The following is a 19879-nucleotide window of genomic DNA, read 5'->3' as shown; positions in this document are numbered from 1 at the left end:
GGGTTGCGACAGTGCATACTGGGCTCGGGCATGTGCTGGTGCAGCATTTTTCTTCGCCGGGACACCATCGTCGCAGAACCTGACCGGTGGCATCGGGGTTCCGACGTTCAGGGGGGTCGGGGGGTGTGCGCACATGATGTGTGATGGATGCTGGTACTTGGCCCTTATATTGGCCCCCTATCCGTCATCAAACCTTGAGAACTCACACCCCCTTAAAGAGCATTTGAGATTTTAAAGGTTTGCTGCCAGTCGCCATTAAAGTGTCTGAATGGGGACACTTTTTTCAAATGGTCACAAAATCTTGTACACTTCGAGTTTTTAGCTGAATTGTTTTGTGCATGCCAACAAAAATACAAAGAACATCTACCAAGTTTGGGGCCAAAAATCCTTCTGAAAAAATTTTAAAAAATCCTGAACCGTAAAAAGTTTCAAAAATCGTGAAAAGTAGAAAACGAGTCGTCTTGCCATGAAACTTCACATGAAGGCTTAAGGGACCATTGTATGAATTTAGAAGCCAGAAAAATGGCATTGGCATGGCAGAAATATGAAAATGTGCCCAAACCCACCTACCACCCTATCGATCCACGGCTTACGCATCCCGTGGGTTGCGGTAGCAAGATCGGATCAAACTGAGGGTTGCGGTAACAAGATCGGCAGCACGCAGAGGGGGACCCGATCGATCCCTGACTTGCGCATCCCGCCCCTCTAACCAGCTGAGTGCCCGCCGCTCATTTCGTAGGTTGACTTAGGCATACGAAGTTAATTCTCTGTCTAAGCATACAGTGTAGACACCGATTTTGTCCGGGTCTACTATTTTATTTTATTTTATTTTTAATAATAATAATAATATTTAACAAAACAAACAAAAAACAAACAAAAAAAACAACAAACAAAAAAACAAAACAGAAATAAGACAGAAGTCAAGGGGTTGGTACGACGCCGAACTGCCCCAACTAATTACCCAACCAACTCTCCGACCAATTACCCAACCAACTCTCCGACCAATTACCTTACCAACTACCCGAGCAGCCACCCTATAACCACCAACTAACAACCCTACAGCCCTAGATCCCCCTAAGTAGAAACCCTTTAAAATCCCCAGCCATTTTCGAAAATCTAGGGATCTGAGCTCTTGAAAAAAAAAAAACATTCTTCCCTTTCAACATCCTCAGACAGACCCCATTTTCGACGTAAAAAAAAAACCAAAACAAATAAAAAAAACCAAAACAAAAATAAAAATAAAAAAATACACAGTCCTCGCCTACGGTGAGGAACCTCAGCACCGAGCCATCTGCAAAAGCCAAGAAATAGTTAGTTTCACCAAAAAAAAAAAAGAAAGGGAAGAAAAACTGAAAACTTTAAAACTTGATCTACGCGAATCAAGGTCATTTTTGGTGAAAGGGACCTCAGATCCGGACTCAGGAGGTCGAGGGGAACATTTTGGTGTTTTCGACCACCGTCAACGGTGACCGCCGATCGACGACCGACGGCAGCAACGGCGGAGGATCGACCAGCCACCTGTGTTGGTCGGAGAGAAAAAAAAGGAAACGGAAAAAAAATATAGAGAAAGCTATTTTTTTCTGAAAGATTAAAAAAAATGACGAAAATTTTTTTTTTGACTTTTATATAAATTATCAATAGCCAAAACGACGTCGTTTCAATAAAACCCAAAACGACGCCGTTTTAACAAAAGAAGGATCCGCGCGTTGACTCGAACCTGACCCGAGATCCACGCAACCCGACCCAACGACCCGTTTCAGCTAGCCTTGAACCAGTTCATACGAACCGCTAGTGGATCGGATTGAACCAGTCAGATCGCCCGGACCGTCGATCCGATCGTCGAACCGGCCAGATCACCCGAGCCGCCAATCCAACCGCCGAACCGGTCAGATCGCCCGGACCAACGTTGACCGGACCGTTGATCGGTCCGGTTCAGGTAAAAAAAAATTTTTTTTTTTAATTTTCTAATTTTTTATTATTATTATTTTTTGTTATTTTAAATATATTTTTATATTTATGCATGATAAATTTATAAATTTATTAGAATAAATGTTTAATCGTTTTAATAATAATAAAATTAAGAACAAATAATAATAAAAAATATATTAAAATGCTTTAAAAAAAATAATAATAATCTTCCCTGCCTAGATGTTGGAGGGAATAAAAATATTTTTCTAAAACAATAATTCCGCCTAGATGTTGGGGAATTATTGTTAATTATTTTTCATAAATAAACATAAGAAATTTTTAATTAATCTTCAAAAATTATTAAAATCGAACTTGCTTAAAAAATCCACCTAGATGTTGGGGATTTTTAGAGATGTTCGTATTTTCTTAAAAAAACGAAACCTTAAGCACTATTTCTTAATGCTAGGATTCTAAAACCCCTAAAAATCCAAAATCCATTAAATCGAAAACCCCCCGAAATCCAAAATCCTTGAAATCCAAAGTCCTAAAAAAATCCTAAAGACACGTGTGAAAATTCTATTTGAAGCAATTTGTTCCCGAAATTGGATTTAAGAAATTTTACTTCGTGAAGTCTTTTCACAAGATTTCTTAATTCGTATTAATAATAAGATTAATAAATAAAAAGTATAATAAAATTGGGATCTTAAATATAAAAAGTCGTACCTAAGCTCTGCCTAGATGTTGGAGAGTCGGGGTGGTCTCATTATATTTAAGAATCCAACTCTTAAATTGCATTTCATTTTACATGACATTCATTAGCATGATATACGTTAGCATGTTATCATCAATAATTGATTGCATTACTCTCTTTTTAATTTACTGATAAAATATTTTTTAATAAAAAAAGAATAATACTAAAAAAAAAATCTTTTTGTGATATTATAAAATAAAAAAATAACATTCTAAGAGAAATAATTATTGGTACTCTGCCTAGATGTTGGAGAGTCACTAACAATTATTTCCTATAAAGATTGTTATTTTATTTTAATGATTATTGTGTTAAATCTTAGGCGAAAAGAGTTATTTTAAATTCTGCCTAGACGATGGAGAATTTTAAGATAATTCTTTAACTTAAAGATTTTCTCAATATTTCTAAATAAATATTTTAGCAAATTTTTTTTAAATGAAGGGAATTAATGTTAAATTTCAAATTAAAACCATTTTTATCCAATGTCGAAAATAGCACATAATTAAATGGTACCAATTTATGGGCGTTGTGGGGGTGCTAATCCTTCCCCACGCGTAACCGACTCCCGGACCCAACCTGATTTTTTGCAGACCGAAATTTATCTTTTTGATAAGACTTCAAACTCGTTTTTATAGTTTTATTAAAAAGATAAACTTTTGGGTGGCCAATCACACCCTAACAAAGATTGGTGGTGACTTTTTCTTTTTTATTTTTCTCGATTTTAAACTCATTTTTACGTCTGACGGTCCCAAAACTGTTACGACAGCTTGGCGACTCCATTGGGGAATTATTTAAGAGTCAGGCCAAAATTTAAATTATGCACTATTGGCAACAGTTGGATTTAATTGATTTTATTTAATATTTAATTTAATTTCTTTTATTTCATTTTTCTAAAAACAGTCATGTTAATAAATGAAATAAATTATGTGCTAGTTATTACTTCATTTTGATTTTGTTTTTGATTTATTCATGTTATTTTGATTAATACATTACCTTGCACACACTTTGCATATTCACTCGCATACATGAGCTCTATACCCGGGCTCCATTCTTTTAGGAGGAAGTGAAGTAGCTACGCTCTCGTGAGGTGATAACCTCCGCATTTGCTAGTGAAACACTTCCACTCAGATTGAACCCATTTCGTTAGTAGCCTGTAATGGGTGAGGATCGGGGAGCCTTACTAGTCTATAATGGATGATGATGTGAGGAATAGTCTGGGAACCTTTAGACATATAAATCTTAACCCGACATATAATGAACCCTGAAGTCCAACTTTAGGATAGAGCCATACTGTCCCTTTTACGAGAAAATTATCTAAATTAGGACACTACGTATATTCTGATATGCTTGTTCATTCATTTACTCAGTTTTATTTATTTATTTTATTTACATTCTTGATTTGTTTTATTGTCTTCAATTTTGTTGCATGCATCATATAGGTACCATATTTTTAGAGGGTATTGTTTTGGACCAATCTTCAATAAAAAAAAAAAAACTTTCAAAAAAACCTGAAGGATGTCGTCTGTGTGTGAGAGCTACTTAGAGGTTAAGAGCCATTCAGAAGGTACTCAGGGGAAAGAAGGAGATTGCTTAGTAGATGGTCATATATCAGTGCTACCACAGTCAGTGTATATGGATCTCGGTCAAAATAATATATCAGAATTGAAAGCCATTTGGAAACAGTGGAGAATAGAGAAAAAAGAATTTTTTTCCAAGAAATACGGGGATGTGGCACTGCTTATGTCTATGAAGGTTGATGAACAGCTAATGAGAGCCGCAATATAGTTTTACGATCTATCTTATCGATGCTTTGTATTCAACCAAAAAGACTTGGCTCCCACGATCAAAAAATATTCTTCTTTACTTCAGATAGAGTCTACCAATCAAGACAAGATCTATTGGAAAGAGCATAAGACCACTGGATATAGAAAAAAAAATTAGCCAAGATCATGCAAATAGAGGTTGAAGAGATAGACGAGCACAAGAAAGAAAAAAATGGGGTTGAGACCATTCCATCAGCTTTTCTGCTTGAGTACATAAGAAAGTATATTGATACCGATCAGGGGTTAGATGTGTTTGCTTTGGCCATCTATGGATTGATGATATTTCCTAAGGTTTTAGGACATATAGAAGCATCAGTGGTTGATTTCTTTGAGCAATTAGATAAAAATATAAACCCTTCACCAATTATTTTGATAGAAACTATTAGATCACTTAATTTTTGTCGAAGAAAAGGTGAAAGACGATTTATGGGGTGTGCTCAGTTACTTTTTATCTGGCTCAGATGCCATTTTTGGGGAAAAGGGAAGACATCATTTCGACCATTCTCCGTGCATTTTAGTCCTATCAAGGAGTTTATGACTAAAGAATGAAGAAAAGATTGGACAAAAAGTCAATGGTTGGCATTCTTTTTGAAGCTCACTAGCGAAGATGTAACATAGAGGGCACTATGGATGCTTTTGATGGCTATCTTATATAGTTGTGGAGACGAGTCATGGGTACCTCTGTTAGGAATATGGGGGGCAGTGAGTTACGCACCCCTTATGGTTCAAAGACAATATGATTCATGACAGTTCATCCCTATGACTCATAGGCTTGGTTCACTCGAGTTTGATTATAGAACACCCAGTTATATGAAAAGGGTTCGTGAAATCATCAAAGCATGAAAGCAGGTCAACCGAATGAGCCCAGCTAGACTCACAGATAATGTTGCTGAAGGTTACCTTGCGTGGAGGATGAAAAGAGTTAACGAAATTAGGCTTCTACCAGCTGATGTTTCAGAGAAGTTATCGGTTCCTGTTTCAGTATCGGTATTGTCGACTCTTGAGATCGCTCAGCGAGAGTTTGAGATTGAAAAGAAAAGGTTAGAGAAAGAAAAGGTGGCTATGATGGATCAGGTTAACCAACTAAGATATGATTTGATGATGAAAAATGATGTAGTATAGAAGTTGACTAAAGAATGAAAAGTATTGAAAGAGGATCTGCAAGATCTGCATCAAGAAAATAAGAAATTAAGGTTGGATAGTAGACCTTTGAAGGGATCCAAGAAAGATGTGGAAGAACTACGAGACATGGTGGAATATTGGAAGAACAGAGCTCGACAGAACAAAGAAATGATCTCCACACTCACCAAAGAGCAACATGAATGGAAAGAAAAACTTTCAGGAGCCTCTGAAAAGGTAACAAGGCACCAAAGAGAAAGTGAAAAGCTAAAAGCTGAGCTAATGAGGGAACAAAGCAAGAACTCTAATTTGCAAAGCAAGAAAAAAGCCTTAGAGCATGAATTAATGAGTTTGGAGCTTCAATTGACAAGCAATCAAAGGCACATAAATGAGATTTTGACTGAGTGGCAAGATAGAGAAGATTATTAGGCTCGCACTTGTAATATGGAGGTAGATGCTCGAGAGATGTAGAGAGTAGAAAGTTTAGGGAGACAGCAATACATCGAACACCTGACTGCTCAAATCTACAAGGCTGTCCGAAAAGTAGGCAACATGGTTGAAAAGGCGAAAGCACTGGAACGAGAGATTGTACCAACCAAAGGCCACAGTCAAAGATTATTGCACTTTTTGCATGAAGCTAGGGAGTAATATGCTCAAATCAAATGTTTTTATGGCTTTAATGCGAGAATGATTGGATGATGTGTAAAGACTCCCATGGTTAATGAAAGTTTCTTTTTATTTCGATCGATCTAAGACAATACCCTAATTTGCATTTCATTCATTTCATGCATGCATTTTCATACTAACAATAATATCAACGACATTATATCATGCGATCTAATTCATGGTTAATAAACTAAGGTTCAAGGATAGCAAAGCCAAGGAACCACAACTCGTCAATTTCGCATAGATATAATACTCATTCCCAGACTCGAGCCATGGAAGAAGAGAATACAGCTAGGTTTGAAAGGGTCGAAAGGGTACGGAGGAGATATAAGAAAGAGTGATGGAAATAAAACAAAGAATTGAAGCACAAATGGCTAAATTAAGACAACTGTTGATTGGATCAATGAAAGGAAAATGAGTCGCTGGTGTATCAAGGACAGGAGATGAGGTTAATGTGGAAGAGCCATTATACCCTCCTGGATTCACTCCACCTCAAGTTCAAGTTTAGGTTCAAGTTCCTCGGGGTATACACATACAACCACCAAGTGCGCAGCCATACCCTTATGTCAATCATTCTGCAAATCAACAGTCGACCCACTTGAATGCCAATTCGGGACCCATCCCAGTCGATCCCATCATGGTACCAAATCTTGACAACCCTGTTGAGTAAGAGAAATCTCACGAAATGTCAGAACCTGTTATAAATTCAAAAATTCAAGACAAGTATGACCAACTTGAAGAGAGGCTTAAAGCGGTTGAAGGTAATGGCACTTATGGGGTTATTGACGCCAACAAGCTTAGCCTAGTGCCTGACTTGGTTATCCCACCAAAATTTAAGACCCCAGATTTCGAGAAATACGATGGGACAAAGTGTCCATCTGCTCATATCACCATGTTTTCTAGAAAGATGATAGGTCATACCCATAATGACAAACTATTGATACACTATTTTTAGGATAGTTTGACTGGTTCAACAGCTAAATGGTATGTGTAATTAGATCGAAATAAGATCAGTTCATGGAAAAACTTGGCCAAAGTTTTTCTTGCTCAGTATAAGCACGTCTTGGATACAGCCCCTGATAGACTGTCATTACAAAATATGGAGAAAAAGTCGATGAAAACCTTCAAAGAATATGCACATCGGTGGAGAGATGCAGCGGCCCAAATACAACCACCACTGACTGAAAAAGAGATAATCGTGCTATTCGTCAATACACTGAAGGCCCCGTATTATGACAGATTGGTGGGAAATGCCATGAAAAACTTCTCTAACATGGTAATTTCAGGGGAGATGATAGAAAACGCTATCAAAAGTGGTAAAATTGAAGGGTTTGAAAAGAAGATAGCTACCTTAAGGAAGAAAGAGTAGGAGACACATGTTGTCACTCACACAAATCCCCTACACCATCCTTTTGTTTCATATAACCCACACCCCCATTACTACTCTACCATAAACCAAATCTCTCAATAACCATACCATTACCGAGCCCCCCAACAACCGTTACCTAGATCAAGTTTTAGCCCTCAACCATCCAATTACACCCCGGCACCTCCAGCTCGACCATTTACTCGACCAACCTACCCAAACAGCAATCAAAGAAACTAACAGAATAATAACAATCAAGAAAGACCTCATTTTGACCCAATTCCCATGACATACACAGATTTGTATCCTCGACTTGTTAAGAAACATCTGCTTGCTCTTGTTATTATTGAACCTTTGAAACCTCCGTTTCCCAAATGGTATGACCCCAATGCACATTGTGATTATCATTATGGGAATCCAGGTCATTCCACTGAGCATTGTACTGCTTTGAAGCATAAAGTGCAGGGGTTAATCAATGAAAGAGTATTAAATTTTTATACTAGCCAATAAGGGACTCCAAATGTCAATGGGAACCCTCTACCAAATCATACCAGACCATCAATAAATGCTTTGATTGATGGGCAAACAAGTTGTGTGAAAAGAAGAATAAAAGAGGTCAAAACTCCTATGGCTAAAGTGTTTGAAACCTTGGTCAAAGCTGACATGCTAAAGTCGATAGAACCTCAAAATTACTCTGAAGCGGTTAACTCAACTGAAAGCTGCCATTATCACAAAGGTGCTCTGGGGCATTCTATCGAGAATTGTCACCAATTTCGTCAAGAGGTGCAAAAATTGATGGATGAAGGTCGAATAGAGTTTTACCAAGAGAGAGAAGAGTTGGTGAAAGTGTCTACCATTGATTCAAAGAATAAGTTTGGACGTAGACCAATAACTATCTATTATGATGAGAAGCCAACATCGAAGCTAGAAAAACCTATCTCTCGACTAGTGGTGACAATTAAAGTTCCTGGCCCTTTTCCATATCAAAATGATAAAGTAGTACCTTAAAAGTATGATTATGATGTCGTAGTCAACCTAGATACTACCAACATAACGGGTGTAGGAGGCATAACCCAAAGTGGCAGGTGCTATACCCCAGAGGCTCTAGAAAAAGCTAGAAAGGAGAAAGCCAAGGTAAGGGAAGAAAATAAAAGTCAGAGTGATCTTGATGCAACACCATAAAAAAATGTCAGAAGCTAGTATCTAAGAGTGAAATAGGTGAATTTTTGAAGTTAATAAAACATAGTGAGTATAGCGTGGTAGAACAGCTTAACAAGATGCCAGCTAGAATTTCGCTATTGTCATTATTGCTCAATTCAGAGTCACACCGTAATGCTTTGTTGAAGGTGCTAAATCAAGCATATGTGTCTCACAATGCTTCTGTTGAATATGTGGAACAGCTTGTTGGCAATCTGATGATTTCAAACTATATTTTTTTTAATGATGAAGAAATTTCTCCTGAGGGTAGAGGAAGTACCAGGGCTCTTCACATTACTGTGAAATGTAAAAGTCATATAATGGTTAAGGTTTTGATTGATAATGGCTCATCCATCAATGTTATACCCGTAACTACTCTGGTAAAACTCCCTGTTAATGGATCTTATATGAAACCTAGTCATATGATAGTGAGTGCATTTGATGGAACCAGAAGAGAAGTGTTGGGAGATATAGAAGTGCCATTGCAGATTGGTCCATATACTTTCAACGTGAAATTTCAAGTCATGGACATCTCTCCTTCATACAGTTATCTATTGGGTAGACCGTGGATCCATATGGCAGGTGCTGTCCCATCCTCATTACATCAGAAAGTCAAATTCATTGTTGAAGGAAAGCTAACATGTGTGGCAGGAGAAGAAGATTTATTAGTAACTCAATCGATAAATACTCCTTATGTGAAATCGGTAGATGAAGCTTTAGAATGCTCTTATAGATTCTTTGAGATTGCCAATGCAACATATATAGCTGAAAGATCTAAATTGTATTCGCCACACTTATCTATAACTACTAAAATGGTAGTTAGACAGCTTAACAAGATGGGATGGTGACCTGAAGTCAGACTTGGGAAGAACCTGCAAGGAATCACGAAGCCATCGGCCATATATGAAAAGAGAGATAGGTTTGGCTTAGGATATAAGCCAACAAGAGGGGACAGAGTAAGAATGGTGAATGAGAAAAGAGATAAGAGGATAGCTAATCTTAAGGGATATGAGCTGGAGTCAGAGCCGATAGTCATTCCATACCTCTATAATTCTTTTCACTCGAGAGGATATATTCATCCAGATTTACTAGGAGCCCCAAGTGCAAGATTCATGGAAAAAGTTTCAGAGCTGGCCATTCAAATGGTGGATGATGGAGAAAAGAAGAGTCGAAGTGAAGATCTATTTGTGTACCCCTTGTCCTTTAGATTTTAAGCTGGATAATTGGGAAGTTACAGAGCTGCCTATTGTTTTTAAAACTTTGGAAAAGTAATGTGAAACTTTAAATCCCTAATTACATTCTATGAGTATTAGGAGATCTTTTATGGTGTGTTTATGTTTGTCATTTTAATAAAAGACTTAGAAGATGCATCCGTATTTTTTCTGCTGTTTTTATCTTCATTTTACCTTTCATTCTTTTCTTTCCTACATTTTTTTGCCATTCCATTTTTGTGTGCCAATATTCTCTCCATATTACCCTTTGCAGCGTCTCAAACAATGAACATGAGGATAATCATGGCATTAATCTCGGATTTGATTTTGAAAACTTAATTCATGTTGATGAACTTGATAATGAGGAAGATTCAGATAACTATACACTGCCTCTTGATTTGTTAAAATTAATAGAACATGAAGATAAGCCAATTGAACCCCACCAAGAAATTACTGAATCAGTAAATTTGGGAGATAGTGAGAATAAAAGAAATGTCAAAGTTGGTACATCTTTTTTATTAGCTGAAAGATAAGAGCTAGAAGAGCTGCTCTGAGAATATGTAGATGTGTTCATATGGACTTACCAAGATATGCTAGGACTCAGCACTGATATTGTAGAGCACAAGTTACCTTTAAAACCAGGATGTAAGTCGATGCAGCAAAAACTAAGGCGCATGAAACCAGAGATGCTGCTAAAAATTAAAGAGAAAGTGAAGAAACAATTCGATGCCAGATTTTTGGAAGTGGCAAAATATCCTGAATGGGTAGCCAACATAGTGCCAGTTCCTAAGAAGGATGGAAAAGTGAGAATGTGTGTTGATTATCAAGATTTGAATAGAGCAAGACCTAAGGATAACTTTACTTTACCTCACATCGATACTCTAGTGGATAATACTGCTAGACACTCTACATTTTCCTTTATGGATAGTTTCTCAGGCTATAATCAGATCAAGATGGCTCGAGATGATATGGAGAAAACTACATTTGTGACCATGTGGGGAACATTCTGTTACAAAGTCATGCCTTTTGGGTTAAAAAATGCTGGTGCTACTTATCAAAGAGCAATGGTGACTCTTTTTCATGACATGATACATAAAGAGATAGAAGTGTATGTAGATGATATGATTGCAAAATCTCATGAAGGAGAGGATCATATAGTCAGTCTCCAAAAGCTATTCGACAGGTTGAAAAGATTTCAGTTGAAGTTGAATCCTGCCAAATGTACATTTAGAGCCAAATCAGGAAAACTATTAGGCTTTGTAGTCAGTGAAAAAGAAATTAAAGTTGATCCAGATCAGATACAAGCCATCCAAAACTTATCCCCTCTTCATACCTCAAAAGAAGTGTGAGGCTTCTTAGGGAGATTAAATTATATTGCTCGCTTCATCTCTCAACTCACTTATAAGTGTGATCCTATTTTCAAGCTTCTCAAAAAATATGATCCTAGAGAATGGAATGATGAATGCCAAGAAGCTTTTGATAAGATTAAAGAATACTTGTCAAATCCACCTGTGTTAGTGCCACCAATGCCAGTAAAACCTTTGATTTTGTACTTGACAGTGCATGAAAATTCAATGGGATGTGTGCTGGGGCAAAGAGATGAACTGATAAGAAAGAATGAGCAATTTACTACTTGAGCAAGAAGTTCACTGATTATGAGTCAAAGTATTCACCATTAGAGAATATGTGTTGTGCATTAACCTGGACAGCTCGAAGGCTTAGACAATACATGCTTTATCACACTACTTGGCTCATAGCAAAGCTGGATCCTATTAAGTATATCTTCAAAAAGCCCTCATTGACAGGAAGAATAGCACGGTGGCAAGTTATGCTTTCAAAATATGATATCATTTACGTGACTCAAAAAGCTATTAAAGGGAGTGCAATAGCTGAATTTCTAGCTGATCGTGCAGTTGAAGATTATGAGCCAATGAAATTAGATTTTCCTGATGAGGATGTGATGGCCATTGAAGAAAATGAACCTGTTTAAAAATCATGGAGGATGTATTTTGATGGAGCTGCTAATGCTTTGGGTCATGGTATTGGGGCAATTTTGATATCTCTTGATGGACATTATTACCCCATCACACCCAGATTAAATTTTAATTACACAAACAATGTGGCTAAATATGAGGCCTATGTTATGGGTCTACAAGAAGCAATTGAAAAGAAGATCAAAGTGTTAGATGTGTTTGAAGATTCAGCTTTAGTTATCTATCAGTTACGAGGTGAATGGGAAACAAGAGACTCTAAGTTGATTCAGTACCATAAATACATCTCTGAGTTGGTTAAGCAATTTAAAGAAGTTCAGTTTGAGCATCTACCTAGAGAGGAAAACCAAATTGCTGATGCACTGGCTACTCTAGCTACAATGATCAAAATAGATGCAAGTACTGAAATCCAACCCATCAAGCTGGATGTGAAAGATGTACCAGTACATTGCTCAGGTGTTGAAAAAGAAGTTGATGGGAAGCCATGGTATCATGATATCATGCAATACATTAAAAGCCAGCAATACCTAGAACATGCAACGGAAAATGATAAGAGGACTATCAGAAGATTGGCTATGAGTTTCTTCATTGATGGAGATATCCTTTACAAAAGAGGTCGAGATCAAGTGCTCTTAAGATGTGTAAATGCAGCTGAAGCAAAGAAGATTATTGAAAAAGTGCATGATGGAGTTTGTGGGGCACATGCAAATGGTCATATAATGGTTAGACAAATTATGAGGGCTGGCTATTATTGGTTGACAATGGAGAGTGACTGTATTGATTATGCTAGGAGATGTCATAAATGTCAGATTTATGCTGACAAGATTCATGCTCCACCATCAACATTACATGTTCTAGCTCTTCCCTGGCCATTCTCAATGTGGGGTATGGATGTCATTGGTCCTATCACTCCAAAAGCTTCGACGGGCATAGATTCATTTTTGTGATGATTGATTACTTCACCAAATGGGTAGAGGCTACATCATATGCTAGCGTGACCCGATCTGTGGTATGTAAGTTCATAAAAAGAGAGATAATATGCAGATATGGGCTTTCGGAGACAATTATTTTTGATAATGCCAAAAAGTTGAACAACAAAATGATGAATGAAGTATGCACTCAGTTTAAGATTCGCCATCGTAATTCGACACCATATCGTCCAAAAATGAATGGGGCAGTGGAGGCTGCAAATAAGAATATCAAGAGAATCCTGGAGAAAATGACTGAAACTTACAAAGATTGGCATGAGAAGTTACCTTTTGCCTTGCATGCTTATAAAACATCAGTCAGAACGTCTACTGGAGCCACACCGTTCTCTTTGGTATATGGTATGGAAGCTGTGCTACCAGTCAAAGTGAAAATTCCCTCACTGAGAATCCTGATGGAGGTAGAGTTAGAGGAAGCAGAATGGGTTCAAAATTGCTACGAGTAGTTAAAACTCATAGAAGAGAAAAGACTGTCAGCACTTTGTCATGGTCAATTATATCAAAAGAGGATGATGAGAGCACATGACAAGAAAACTCATCCCCGTTGCTTTAGGGAATGAGACTTAGTGTTAAAAAGATCCCTTCCAAATCAACATGATAATCGGGGGAAATGGACACCAAATTGGGAAGGCCCGTATGTGGTGAAAAAGGCTTTTTCTAGTAGGGCATTGATTTTGGCAGAAATGGACGGAGGTGATTTACCTACCCCAATAAATTCAGATGTTGTGAAGAAATATTTTGCTTAAAAAAAAGAGAGAAAAAAATGATGACTTATCTAAGTTGAAAACCTGAAAAGGCGGCTTAGATGTGAAGCAAAAGCATCATCAAGAAAAGATCCCACAATGCAGGGGCAAGTGTAGTTTGATGAACTCTGAATAATCAAGGAAGTCATCTGATTTAGTTTTAGAGAAAGAATCTGAGAATATTTTGTTCATGATTATCTTGTGATCATTCTTTTGACACCTTTATTTCAACTCAAACACTTTGACATACACTTGTTATCAGCCATAAGAAATACATTATCCTTCATTTGAAAATAATGCCTATCCTTTCCTTTATCCTTATCTGATATTTTTGTCCATCAGAGAAATGTGATTGCATTTTATTTGTCTTGAACTTAAAATGATGAAAAGAAAAACAAACATGAAAGATCTCAACATTACTTTTAAAGTTGACAAAGGCAAATGAAAAAGGATGAGAAAAGCATGACAAGTCATTGATGTTGTAGATTTTTGAAGAAAAAATATTATGGTCAGATGTTGAAGACAGATTGGTCATATAAGAACTCGGATAAAAGAAGCTGAAAGTGAGAGATTTCGAGAACCTTTTTACTACAATGAATGATTTTGATCGCATTACATGCATTGCATCATGAGCACTCAGTACATGCATCCATGAGAAGTTGTAACAAAGATAGAAATTTTCCTTTTCTTAATGAAAAAACAAGATTTTGGTAAAGACAATGATCAAACAAAGGAATTCAAAAGAGAGAGATTTACTTGTTCAAAGATGAAAACTCAAATTTGAAAATAGATGAGAAATTCTAAAGTTGTGAAGCCTCTGTTGAGAGGAGCTTTTTCAGATGAGAAATTTTAAAGTTGTTGAGCCTCTGTTGAGAGGAGCTTTTCCAAGATGAGAATTTTAAAGTTGTCGAGCCTCTGTTGAGAGGAGCTTTTTCAAGAGAGAATTTTTAAAGTTATGGAGCCTCTGTTGAGAGGAGCTTTTCCAGATGAGATTTTTAAAGTTGTGGAACCTCTGCTAAGAGAAGTTTTTTTCAAGAGAGAATTTTTAAAGTTGTGGAGCCTCTGCTGAGAGGAGCTTTTTCAGATGAGATTTTTAAAGTTGTGGAGCCTCTGCTGAGAGGAGCTTTTTCAGATGAGATTTTTAAAGTTGTGGAGCCTCTATTGAGAAGAGCTTTTTTCAAGAGATTTTTAAAGTTGTTGAGCCTCTGTTAAGAGGAGCCCTTTTCTGTAAAACCAAAAAATAACACAATTTATTTTCGAACAAAATCGTTGTCTTTATCTTTGTCCTATTTCTGATTCTCAGTAATGTGCAAAGAGGGGCAGCTGTAGACACCGGTTTTGTCCAGGTCTACTATTTTATTTTATTTTATTTTTAATAATAATAATATTTAACAAAACAAACAAAAAAACAAAAAAAAAACAACAAACAAAAAAACAAAACAGAAATAAGACAGAAGTCAAGGGGTTGGTACGACGCCGAACTGCCCCTACCAATTACCCAACCAACTCCCCGACCAATTACCCAACCAACTCTCCGACCAATTACCTTACCAACTACCCGACCAGCCACCCTATAACCACCAACTAACAACCCTACAGCCTTAGATCCCCCTAAGTAGAAACCCTTTAAAATCCCCAGCCATTTTCGAAAATCCGGGGATCTGAGCTCTCGAAAAAAAAAAACCATTCTTCCCCTTCAACACCCTCAGACAGACCCTATTTTCGACGTAAAAAAAATAACCAAAACAAAAAAAAAACCAAAATAGAAAAAAAAATAAAAAAATACATAGTCCTTGCCTACGGTGAGGAACCTCAGCACCGAGCCATCTGTAAAAGCCAAGAAATCGTTAGTTTCACCAAAAAAAAAAAGAAAGGGAAGAAAAACCGAAAACTTCAAAACTTGATCTATGCGAATCAAGGTCGCTTTTGGTGAAAGGGACCTCAGATCCGGACTCAGGAGGTCGAGGGGAACATTTTGGTGTTTTCGAAGAATTTTTCGACCACCGTCAACGGTGACCGCCGACTGATGACTGGCGGCAGCAACGACGGAGGATCGGCCGGCCACCTGTGTTGGTCGGAGAGAAAAAATAGGAAACAGAAAAAAAAAAAGAGAGAAAGCTGTTTTTTTTTAAGATTAAAAAAAATGACGAAAATTTTTTTTTGACTTTTATATAAATTATCAATAGCCAAAACGACGTCGTTTCAATAAAACCCAAAACGACGCTGTTTTAACCAAAGAAGGATCTGCGCGTTGACCCAAACCCGACCCGAGATCCGCGTAACCCGGCCCAATGACCCATTCCAGCCAGCCTTGAACTGGTTCATACGAACCGCCAGTGGATCGAATTGAACCGATCAGATTGCCCGAACCGCCGATCCGACCGTCGAACTGGTCAAATCGCCCGAACCATCGATCCAACCGTCGAACCGGTCAGACCGCTCGGACCAGCGTTGACCGGACCATTGACCGGTTCGGTTCAGGTAAAAAAAAATTTTTTTTTGAATTTTCTAATTTTTTATTATTATTATTTTTTGTTATTTTAAATATATTTTTATATTTGTGCATGATAAATTTATAAATTTGTTAGAATAAATGTTTAATCGTTTTAATAATAATAAAATTAAGAACAAATAATAATAAAAAATATATTAAAATGCTTTAAAAAAAATAATAATAATCTTCCCTACCTAGATGTTGGAGGGAATAAAAATATTTTTCTAAAACAATAATTCCACCTAGATGTTGGGGAATTATTGTTAATTATTTTTCATAAATAAACATAAGAAATTTTTAATTAATTTTCAAAAATTATTAAAATCGAACTTGCTTAAAAAATTCGCCTTGATGTTGGGGATTTTTAGAGATGTTCGTATTTTCTTAAAAAAACAAAACCTTAAGCACTATTTCTTAATCCTAGGATTCTAAAACCCCTAAAAATCCAAAATCCATTAAATCGAAAACCCCCTGAAATCCAAAATCCTTGAAATCCAAAGTCCTAAAAAAATCCTAAAGACACGTGTGAAAATTCTATTTGAAGCAATTTGTTCCCGAATGCCGCCTAGATGATGGGGTATTTAAGAAATTTTACTTCGTGAAGTCTTTTCACACGATTTCTTAATTCGTATTAATAATAAGATTAATAAATAAAAAGTATAATAAAATTGGGATCTTAAATATAAACAGTCGCACCTAAGCTCTGCCTAGATGTTGGAGAGTCGGGGTGGTCTCATTATATTTAAGAATCCAACTCTTAAATTGCATTTCATTTTACATGACATTCATTAGCATGATATACGTTAGCATGTTATCATCAATAATTGATTGCATTACTCTCTCTTTAATTTACTGATAAAAATTTTTTAATAAAAAACGAATAATACTAAAAAAAAATCTTTTTGTGATATTATAAAATAAAAAAATAACATTCCGAGAGAAATAATTCTTGGTACTCTGCCTAGATGTTGGAGAGTAACTAACAATTATTTCCTATAAAGATTGTTATTTTATTTTAATGATTATTGTGTTAAATCTTAGGCGAAAAGAGTTATTTTAAATTCTGCCTAGACAATGGAGAATTTTAAGATAATTCTTTAACTTAAAGATTTTCTCAATATTTCTAAATAAATATTTTAGCAAATTTTTTTTAAATGAAGGGAATTAATGTTAAATTTCAAATTAAAACCATTTTTATCCAATGTTGAAAATAGCGCATAATTAAATGGTACCAATTTATGGGCGTTGTGGGGGTGCTAATCCTTCCCCACGCGTAACCGACTCCTGGACCCAACCTAATTTTTCTCAGACTGAAATTTATCTTTTTGATAAGACTTCAAACTCGTTTTTATAGCTTTATTAAAAAGATAAACTTTTGGGTGGCCAATCACACCCTAACAAAGATTGGTGGCGACTCCCTTTTTTTTATTTTTCTCGATTTTAAACTCATTTTTACGTCTGACGGTCCCAAAACCGTTACGACATACGGAGTTCCTTCCCAGTCTAAGATCAGACCGGACTGAGGGTTACGGCAGCACATGCTGGGCTCGGGAATGTGCTGGTGCCGTATTTTTCTTCACCGGGACACCATCGTCGGAGAACTTGATCGGCAGCATTAGGGTTCCAGCGATCGGGGGGGCCGGGGGGATGTGCGCACATGATGTGCGATGGGTGCTGGTACTTGGCCCTTATATTGGCCCCCTATCCCTCATCAAACCTCGAGAACTCACACTCCCTTAAAGAGCATTTGAGATTTTACAGGTTTGCTGCCAGTAGCCATTAAAGTGTCTGAAATGGGGACACTTTTTTCAAATAGTCACAAAATCTTGTACACTTCGAGTTTTTAGCTGAATTTTTTTGTGCATGCCTAAAAAAATACAAGGATCACGTCTACCAAGTTTGGGGCCAAAACTCCTTCTGAAAAAATTTTAAAAAATCCCGAACCGTAAAAAGTTTCAAAAATCATGAAAAATAAAAAACGAGTCGTCTTGCCATGAAACTTCACATGAAGGCTTAAAGGACCATTGTATGAATTTACAAGCCAGAAAAATGGCATTGGCATGGCAGAAATATGAAGATGTGCCTAAACCCACCTACCACCCTATCGATCCACGGCTTGCGCATCCCGCCTCTCTGGCCGGCGTAGTGCCCGCCCGCCCGCCCGTTCGTTTTATCAGTTGGCTTAGGCATACAGAGTTCATTCTCAGTCTAAGATCAGATCAGACGGAGGGTTACGGCAGCAGGATCGGTAGCACGCAAAGGGGAACCCGATCGATCCTCGGCTTGCGCATCCCGCCCCTCTGGCTAGCTGAGCGCCCGCACGCTTGTTTCGTGGGTTGACTTAGGCATACGGAGTTCATTCCCAGTCTAAGCATATGGAGTTCATTCCCAGTCTAAGATCAGACCGGACCGAGGGTTGCGGCAGCACATGCTGGGTTCGGGCATGTGCTGGTTCCGCATTTTTCTTCGTCGGGACACCATCGTCGGAGAACCTGACGGGCGGCATTGGGGTTCCGCTGATCGGAGGGGCCGGGGGAGGTGTGCGCACATGATGTACGATGGATGCTGGTACTTGGCCCTTATATTGGCTCCCTATCCGTCATCAAACCTCTAGAACTCACACCCCCTTAAAGAGCATTTGAGATTTTACAGGTTTGCTGCCAGTAGCCATTAAAGTGTCTGAAATGGGGACACTTTTTTCAAATGGTCACAAAATCTTGTACACTTCAATTTTTTAGCTGAATTTTTTTGTGCATGCCAACAAAAATAAAAGGATCACGTCTACCAAGTTTGGGGTCAAAACTCTCTCTGAAAAAATTTTAAAAAATCCTGAACCGTAAAAAGTTTTAAAAATCATGAAAAATAGAAAACGAGTCGTCTTGCCATGAAGCTTCACATGAAGGCTTAAGGGACCATTGTATGAATTTACAAGCCAGAAAAATGGCTTTGGCACAGCAAAAATATGAAGATGTGCCTAAACCCACCTACCACCCTATCCATCCACGGCTTGCGCATCCCGTCTCTCTGGCTAGCGTAGTGCCCGCCTGCTCATTTTGTCTATTGGCTTAGGCATACGGAGTTCATTCCGAGTCTAAGATCGGACCAGACCGAGGGTTGCAGCGCAAGATCGACAGCACGTAGAGGGGGACCCGACCGATCCCCGACTTACGCATCCCACCCCTCTAGCCGACTGAGCGCCCGCACGCTCGTTTCATGGGTTGACTTAGGCATACGGAGTTCATTCCCAGTCTAAGCATACGGAGTTCATTCCCAATCTAAGATTGGACCGGATCGAGGGTTGCGACCGCACATGCTGGGCTCGGGAATGTGCTGGTGCAGCATTTTTCTTCGTCGGGACACCATCACCGGAGAACCTGACCGGCGGTATTAGGGTTCCAGCGATCGGGGGGGCCGGGGGGATGTGCGCACATGATGTGCAATGGGTGCGGGTACTTGGCCCTTATATTGGCCCCCTATCCGTCATCAAACCTCGAGAACTCACACCCCCTTAAAGAGCATTTGAGATTTTATAGGTTTGCTGCCAGTAGCCATTAAAGTGTCTGAAATGGGGACACTTTTTTCAAATAGTCACAAAATCTTGTACACTTCGAGTTTTTAGAGGAATTT

The 19879-nt window shown here is 37.9% G+C and overlaps 1 protein-coding gene across 1 annotated transcript; it reads left to right on the top strand.

Annotated features, from left to right (window-relative positions):
• The first annotated feature begins 6949 nt into the window (after positions 1–6949).
• On the top strand, positions 6950–7633 carry LOC149518468 (uncharacterized). The gene is made up of 2 exons (XM_089761572.1): positions 6950–7178; positions 7263–7633. Exons 1-2 carry the CDS (start codon positions 6950–6952, stop codon positions 7631–7633), a joined length of 600 nt encoding a protein of 199 aa, XP_089617698.1.
• Positions 7634–19879: the final 12246 nt, after the last annotated feature.

This window comes from Durio zibethinus, chromosome 6, assembly GCF_047325235.1.
Source record: "Durio zibethinus cultivar Kanyao isolate XHJ-2024 chromosome 6, ASM4732523v1, whole genome shotgun sequence".
NCBI lineage: Eukaryota > Viridiplantae > Streptophyta > Magnoliopsida > Malvales > Malvaceae > Durio > Durio zibethinus.
This window is presented reverse-complemented; position numbering and strand designations above follow the sequence as displayed.

Bases quoted from the DNA above. Each gene is read 5' to 3' on its own strand.
- LOC149518468 (XM_089761572.1), top strand. From the start codon at position 6,950: ATGTCAGAACCTGTTATAAATTCAAAAATTCAAGACAAGTATGACCAA. The intron at 7,179-7,262 runs GTCATACCCATA...ATGTGTAATTAG, and splicing joins GTTTTCTAGAAAGATGATAG to ATCGAAATAAGATCAGTTCA.